The sequence below is a fragment of the Saccostrea cucullata genome, unplaced genomic scaffold, assembly GCF_032062105.1.
Source record: "Saccostrea cucullata isolate Sc308-1 unplaced genomic scaffold, CSIRO_AGI_Scuc_v1 ctg19306, whole genome shotgun sequence".
NCBI lineage: Eukaryota > Metazoa > Mollusca > Bivalvia > Ostreida > Ostreidae > Saccostrea > Saccostrea cuccullata.
The window spans coordinates 634-9,281 of NW_026939793.1; the positions used below are offsets into that span (position 1 = coordinate 634).

At 34.3% G+C, this 8,648-nt stretch overlaps 1 protein-coding gene across 1 annotated transcript; it reads left to right on the forward strand.

Moving 5' to 3' along the window:
- Positions 1-805: 805 nt before the first annotated feature.
- Positions 806-3,697, forward strand: LOC134253990 (uncharacterized; the record flags this gene model as incomplete). Its single annotated transcript, XM_062736566.1, has 3 exons — positions 806-951; positions 1,858-2,003; positions 3,146-3,697. Coding segments are annotated over 3 exons (813 nt in total), but the record flags the coding sequence as incomplete, so codon positions are not given.
- Positions 3,698-8,648: the final 4,951 nt, after the last annotated feature.

The window sequence follows — 8,648 nt, forward strand, 5'->3', positions numbered from 1 at the left end:
GAGCATGGAGCAATGTCTTAGAATGTAATCTTTCAATTTTGGTCTTATAAAGTGATAAAGAAGCTCTACAGTTTTCCCGGTGATGAAGTAAATATTATGCTGTAAACCAACGAAAACCACGTGTTGCTATTGAATTGTAAACACGTAGTAGACAGTCATGCTTTGGGAATCATTCACTTGATTGGAGAATGGCTGTGACGAAGACATCGTCACATGTTAAAAATTGTCTTCCATATAAGGTAGTGGTCTCAACCTGTTGAAGGAGGGATTTCACTTAACAGCATACACAACTCCCAGGAAATGTTTCAACTAAGATGATTTGTTTAATTTACCTTACTGGACGTGTCAGCAGGGGACACTTATTTTTTTGATTAGTTTATAACTTTATAGGCAGGTGTAAGTGTGGAAAGCTGATGGCCTTTGTATTGAGATAATTAATACTGTATGATGATATAGTATGAACTTGAAAAAAAAAAAAAACTGTGAGAAACCGCACCTCTGATTAAAAGAGAAAACCCTTTCTGGGGTAAAGGACTATTATTTCTTTACTACATCAAAATAAAATGTCACAAGGTGTGCTTAAAGTACAGGCAATTTAAGATTTCTTTCAGAAAAATATTTTCATTTAAGCAAATGTTTATATGAATCAATAGAGGGATGATGAACTTTTTAAAAGTTAAATTTCTTATCTAAAATGAATTATTACTTTGTCTATCAAGTTAATGATCTCCTGGGATGTAGGTGTACATATATATATAGTCTTTGAGTTGGTAATTTTGTCTTTATATTAATTGTTTGTATGTAGGTGTTTGTCACTGTGATCACAGACACCTCGGCCAAAGATACCCAGTGTCAAGATGAGCTAGCGCTGGCCTATATTTCCAACTCCTCTGTATTCCCAGTCAGTCTCAAGAAATACAGAGAAATCGGCCCAATGCTTGATGGAGGAATGTAGGTAACATTCATAGAAACAACAAAAAAAGATTTTAAGCCTTAACCTAGCTGCATTGGAATTTACTCAGTTTCCCTCCATAGTTATTACAATTTAAGATGTTATAATTTGAAGTAACTTTTAAACCAAATAGTGCAAGCACTTGATGAATATATTGTACCAGTAATTCAATAGGTTTTTAAAATATGTGGTCATTTATTTGTCATATTTGTTACTGCTTTTCTTTAAAGAATCTTCTACTGGTTGGAAACCAGGAACATATTTAACTAATTCAACAGTTTTTCCAAGACAACAATTTTAATTGTTCCTCACATTTTGCATACCTATTTTTGTAGATAAAAAATTCTCTCTAAAACAAACTCTGTATCATAAGGGTAGAGGGCCCTGAATAGTCATTAATTTATAATAGGTTCCTTACTTGCTTTTGCAAGAAGCAGGCCCAGGATTAGTGATACATTTGTATTTCAAAGTATGCAAACATCTTAAAGCAGAGCAGATTAGAATTCAAATACAGTAATGGTACATAATTACGGGTTATACACATAATGGTACATAGACGTGGGGTTATTATGAAGGATAAAATTTCTATGAGGGAATATACATGTATTGGAAAATTGAAAGGGGGCACAACAAAACAGAAAACCATAAGCTAGTGATATTATTTTTGACAGGACACAACTGTACTTTAGCTTTGATTTCTATTGTATAAATGTTGTAACACGAATATATTTTGGCAAAATTAAAATTTTTTATTTGGCCCTTATTAGTAAAGCAGAAACATAATTACCTAGTGGAAGACCACTTAATATTTCAAAATAAGCAGTATTGTTAAGAATAGGAACCTTGTCCCATTGAGAAATACATGTCAGTGAGAATCTGCTAAATGCATACTTTTTCTGTAACAGGAAGTTAATGTTAGCAAAGATCAACTGGACCTTCTTTTTCAAAGAAGAATTATTTGTGCAGAATATGCCAGCTTTGTTGAGTTCCATAGGGAAGGTTATTGAAGAAAAGACAGAAGAAATCACAGCACCCGAGTCGTTTGATGATGGTAATGTAAAGGTTAAGATTAGTAACAATATTATAAAAGATACTATTTGGGTTTAATTTGCTATCAAATATTAGAGCCCTGAAATTGATAGTTTAATTTATATTATAAACATGTGAAAATCTGCACTACAAATAATTACAAATACGAAACATATAAAGTTCTCTGATAATGATCATATCATTTATATCTCTTCAGCATTATGATACACTCCACTCTAACAAGAGGGCAATAACTCTTCTTACATGTACATCTGAAAAAAAAATTATGGAGATAGAAATACACAGAATTAAAGAAAAATGGATTTTTGTTATTTAGCTTGAAAAATATATTGTGAAGTATACTTTATAACATATGACATTGCTTATTTAACAATTTAAAGTTTTAGAAATTTCTGCAATATGTTTCACATTTTCTTATCAAAGACAATTTGTCTGGAAGCTTTTGATTCCTTTCATACAGTACACATTAAAATTAATATTTAAATATTCAAAGGAAACCCTGGGTCTTTATTAACAAAACATCATAATAACAGCCCCATTTGCTGAACACTCATTTACACTGAGTTCTTAAAATTTGAAACCAATAAAACTTTCACTTTGGAAAAACTGATTGACTTGATTCAAATGTTTAGCTCTACAGGATAAACTGAATACAGTATGAAAGGAAATTAATTAGCTGCTAAACTTCGTAAAAAATCCACTAACCTGCTGCTGAGATCAAAGACTAGGTTGTTTGTGAAAATCTTGAACTGCATGAAACAAAACTACCCAGTTGACAGTTGTAGACAACAGAATTAACTCGTGCTTAATAATAAGTTTAATTTATCTCCCGTAAGGGAGCTGCTGTGATTCTTAAAAGATCAGATAGATTGGTACTGTATGATGATGAGCTAAAACTGTTGCAGCATTTCTTGAAATGAAATTTCATTTATATTAAGTTACCAAGGAAAAGGCAGCCTTGTATGATATTTCATCATTAATAATGCCAAACAAACTCAAATTTCATTCTTTTTAAAAAAATTAGACTTGGTCTGTTGAAAAACTTGCGGCAATGAAGAACAGTTTTTGCACATTTAATTGTTTTTCAAATTTGTTAATGAATTGGAAAACGAGACAGAAAAAAATTAATTTTATTAATTTCAGGTACAATCCAGTTCCATGGTATGAATATAAATGTCCATGACAAATTAAATGATGATTCAGAGGGAGAGGAGGATGAAGATGAAGGGGAGTCGTCAGCCAATAAATCGGAGCAAATCCAGACGTCAGACACTAGCATGCTGAGCTATGACTTCTGGGATAGATCCTTCGGGGAGAAGACTGAGGTAACCTGGGTGGAGTTTAAGAAGAAGTTTGAGGTTGAGTACAGGGAAAAGATTGTAAAGACATACACAGAGGAAGAGTGTAAGCTGTTTGTGAACTTGATCTACAAAGATATTTTTATGCTGAACAAAACCATGAAGAAGGCAACCTATGATCAGTTCTGTGAGGGAAACCCCTCTGCTGATCCCCACCGGTTTTACCATCGACTGGCTCAGTATGCCAAGGGATACCACGCCATGAGGGAAGTCTTCAATATGGATAGTACACTTAGACTCATCACCATACAGAAGCTAGGTATTGCATGCAATTTGTTTCTTTTGCTATTAAAGCTGAAAGAATAACAAAATAAATTATCATAAGATTAAGCTTTGACATACATTTATGTTACTGTGGTTTCAATAATATTAGTGGGCATCAATTTTCGTGGATTTAGTCAAATTCACAGTTTCAAGGATACATAAATTCATGGATAATGGTCCTAACAGAAAAAAATTGTCTATTACCTTTTCATATTTTCTTTCATCGTATGCTTTAGCGGGAATATCGTGCCATTAACAATGTTATGGGTACGTAGATATTTTTAAGAAAATTAGTAACAGGAGAAAACACTTTATTTTATTAAAAAACTTACCCTTGTTTATAGATCTTGGAACAAATACATTTACACTCGCTGGGTATGACTTATGTAAAATGAACAACAAATAATGGAGCTGTGAATGACAGAACTTTCGCAGCATGCATACCCATTATTTCATGTTTAACAAAAGATATTTTTAGAAGCAAACTGATAAAATTCAAAAAAGCATGAAATTGTGTTGATAATTTGTGTGAAATTAGCCTGTTTTGAAAGAGAGTGATTAATTATTTTTATTGGGATTTTTATTTACAGTGTAATGATAATTTGTTGATTTCACTGTACAGGTGATAATTGGGGTTGGACACTTACAGGTAAATTGTTTGAGAAAACAAATTTAACACATTTACGCATAATTATCATCCTTCAAGGGTAAACCGTTGATTGGTATATGCGCACATTGACAGATCTATGTTTTATTTGTTTATCTTTGTGCAAAATGTTAAAATTTTTTACTCAAAAAGTCCCTGATTCTGCAAATCATCAAACCTTGGTCCACGTGAAAGCGACTTTATTTAGGGAAATACGGCAAAGTCATGTTAATAAATTCATTTTTACATCACTGCAATCTCGGAATATGGTCTTCCTTCAACCATGTCATCCAGTAAACTGTTCCTTCTATATTTTATATCCACTTAAATACAAAAGAACGGTTTCCTTTACTTCCTTTATATTTTACCGACTGTTTACAGCCTTTATGGGGTCTCTGTTGGTGTATTTCCGATGTCGACACAGAATTTTATCACTGCTCTCTGCTCTACCTTTTCCAAAATTTCCCTTTTTCGAACAATGCCGATCCTGTCTCAGTAGATTCTAACCTCAATTTCTCAGCCATTTCTAATCTCTGAACATTCAAATTTTGCAGGTTTGACGTTAATACTTTTCTCAAAGTCATAAAGTAAAAGCAATTCAAATTTCTGTGGAGTTTTACAAAATGCAAATGAAATTTATAAAGTATGTGATAAATAACTTTTTAATTAAAACTTTGTCGTTATCCCAAGTCTAATAATGAAGCCATAATTGTAATTATATATTTGAAACTGAATATAATTTTACATTTTTTAATTCACATTTAGTAAAGGATTTTAAATATGCTAATAATAAATCTCAATGACACCTTTTTTATTTAAATTTTAGCTTGTCCACGAACTTTACGGACAACCCTTATATGTCTTTAATGTCCATCTGTTGAGAAAGAGGGGGTATTTAATATATTTTAACGAAAGTCAGAATGGGCTTTTTAGCTCACCTGAGCCAAGGGCTCAAGTGAGCTTTTCTGATCAAAATTTGTCCGTTGTCTGTCGTCGTTGGCGTTGTTGTCGTAAACTTTTCACATTTTCATCTTCTCAATAACCACTGGATTAATTTAAACCAAACTTGTAACAAAGCATCCTTGGGTAAAGGGAATTCAAGTTTGTTCAAATGAAGGGCAACGCCCTTTTCCAAGGGGAGATAACTATGAATTGGAGAAAAATTAATGGCATTTTTAAAAATCTTCTTCTCAAGAACCACTGGGCCAGGAAAGATGAAACTCATGTGGAATCATCCTCAGGTAGTGTAGATTCAAATTTGTTCAAATCATGACCCTCGGGGCTAGGGTGGGGCCAAAATGGCCGACCAAAGTTTTACATAGGAGTATATAGGAAAAATCTCTAAACATCTTCTTCTCAAGAACCACTGGACCAGGAAAGATGAAACTAATTTGGAATCATTCTCAGGTAGTGTAGATTAAAGTTTGTTCAAATCATGACCCCGGGGCTAGGGTGGGGCCAAAATGGCCGACCAAAGTTTTACATAGGAGTATATAGGAAAAAATCTCTAAACATCTTCTTCTCAAGAACCACTGGACCAGGAAAGATGAAACTCATGTGGAAGCATCCACAGGTAGTGTAGATTAAAGTTTGTTCAAATCATGACCCCCGGGGCTAGGGTGGGGCCAAAATGGCCGACCAAATTTTTACGTAGAAGTATATAGGAAAAATCTTTAAACATCTTCTTCTCAAGAAGAACTGGACCAGGAAAGATGAAACTCATGTGGAATCATCCTCAGGTAGTGTAGATTCAAGTTTGTTCAAATCATGACCCCGGGGCTAGGGTGGGGCCAAAATGGCCGACCAAAGTTTTACATAGGAGTATATAGGAAAAAATCTCTAAACATCTTCTTCTCAAGAACCACTGGACCAGGAAAGATGAAACTCATTTGGAATCATTCTCAGGTAGTGTAGATTAAAGTTTGTTCAAATCATGACCCCCGGGGCTAGGGTGGGGCCAAAATGGCCGACCAAATTTTTACGTAGTAGTATATAGGAAAAATCTTTAAACATCTTCTTCTCAAGAAGAACTGGACCAGGAAAGATGAAACTCATGTGGAATCATCCTCAGGTAGTGTAGATTCAAGTTTGTTCAAATCATGACCCCCGGGGCTAGGGTGGGGCCAAAATGGCCAACCAAATTTTTACATACGAGTATATAGGAAAAAATCTTTAAAAATCTTCTTCTCAAGAACCATTGAGACAGGAAAGATGAAACTCATGTGAAATAATCTTCAGGTAGTTTAAATTAAGATTTGTTCATATCATGACCCCTGGGGTTAGGTTGGGGCCAAAATGGCCAACCAAAGGTTTACGTAGGAATATATATTGGGAAAACTTTTAAAATATACTTTTCAAATACTTCAAAGCCATGATTAGTGATATTTATATGGAATCATCCTCAGGTAGTGTAGATTCTAGCTTAATTGTTTAAATCATGACCCCCTGGGGGGTTAAAATTCAAGCCCTCCCCCCCCCCACACACCACCACCACCACCACCTCAGTAAACTTTCAGTTCTGATCAGATTTGTGCTTTTTCCAAGCTGACGTGCTCAGGTGAGCGCTGTGGCCCCTGAGCCTCTTGTTAAAGGTTTATCATAAATTAAAATGGAGGCACCAAACTTCGATGAACATTTGATTGTGTGCGTCACCTCAACAATGAATTCCACAAAAAATTGATTTAAAATGAACAACAAATAATTCGCCTGTGAAAGAGAGGACTTTCGCAATATGCATATCCATTATTTTATGTTTATTAACAAAAAATATATCTAGAAGCAAACTGATAAAATTCAAAAGAACCTTGAAATTGTGTTGTTAATTTGTGTGAAATTAGCCTGTTTTGAAAAGAGAGTAATTAATTATTTCTATTGGGATTTTTTTTTACAGTGTAACGATAATTTGTTGATTTCACTGTTCAGGTGATAATTGGGGTTGGACACTTACCGGTAAATTGTTTGAGAAAACAAATTTAACACATTTACACATAATTATCATCCTTCAAGGGTAAACCGTTGATTGGTATATGCGCACATTGACAGATCTATGTTTTATTTGTTTATCTTTGTGCAGAATGTTAAAATTTTTTACTCAAAAAGTCTCAGATTCTGCAAATCATCAAACCTTGGTCCGCGTGAAAACGACTTTATTTAGGGAAATACGGCAAAGTCATGTTAATAAATTCATTTTTACATCACTGCAATCTCGGAATATGGTCTTCCTTCAACCATGTCATCCAGTAAACTGTTCCTTCTATATTTTATATCCACTTAAATACAAAAGAACGGTTTCCTTTACTTCCTTTATATTTTACCGACTGTTTACAGCCTTTATGGGGTCTCTGTTGGTGTATTTCCGATGTCGACACAGAATTTTATCACTGCTCTCTGCTCTACCTTTTCCAAAATGTCCCTTTTTCGAACAATGCCGATCCTGTCTCAGTAGATTCTAACCTCAATTTCTCAGCCATTTCTAATCTCTGAACGTTCAAATTTTGCAGGTTTGACGTTAATACTTTTCTCAAAGTCATAAAGTAAAAGCAATTGAAATTTCTGTGGAGTTTTACAAAGAGTAATTAATTATTTTTATTGGAATATTTATGTAACAATAATTTGTTGATTTCACTGTACAGGTGATAATAGGGGTTGGACACTTAAATTGTTTCAGAAAACAATTCTTAAAATTAACACATTTACGCATAAATATTTACATTTGCAAATGTTTTCCTTTATATAACACTACTGAAAGCAAGCGTTTTTATAACTGTATAAATACAGGTACGGGGTCAAGAGGTCATAAATGTGCGTATGGATAAACGTTCGACGTAATTTCTCAGTGACGTCATAAAAGGTCGACTGCGCGTTCAGTGGATTACATACATGCCTTTGGGTTTGAAAAATAATGCATTTCACACATTAAAAGTCACAATCAGGCAAATTTAAAGTATGAATAAGTCACAAATGTAAATATAAGTAATAAGGTATCATTTTTGGAGTTTTATTGGGATGTAAAACGGGTTGGCACATGATCAAATCTTCCATAAAGCTTTATGGGATTTGATCACGTGACCAACCCGTTTTACACCCCAATAAAACTCAAAAAATGATACCTTATTTCTTAATTACAGTACCCGCATCATTATTCTTTACAGGATACACGATGCGATAGGATACACGCACGATACGATAGGGTACACGCACGATAGGACAGGATACACGCACGATAGGATAAACGCAAAACACGATAAACGCAAAACACGATAGACCTGAGGCCTGTTCAGCAGAGCGGACGTTCGCAAGCGCTTGCCAAAATTACTATCTGGAGTATAAGGAATATTGGCGAGCGCTCGGGAACGTTCGCTATGCTGAACAGGCCTCA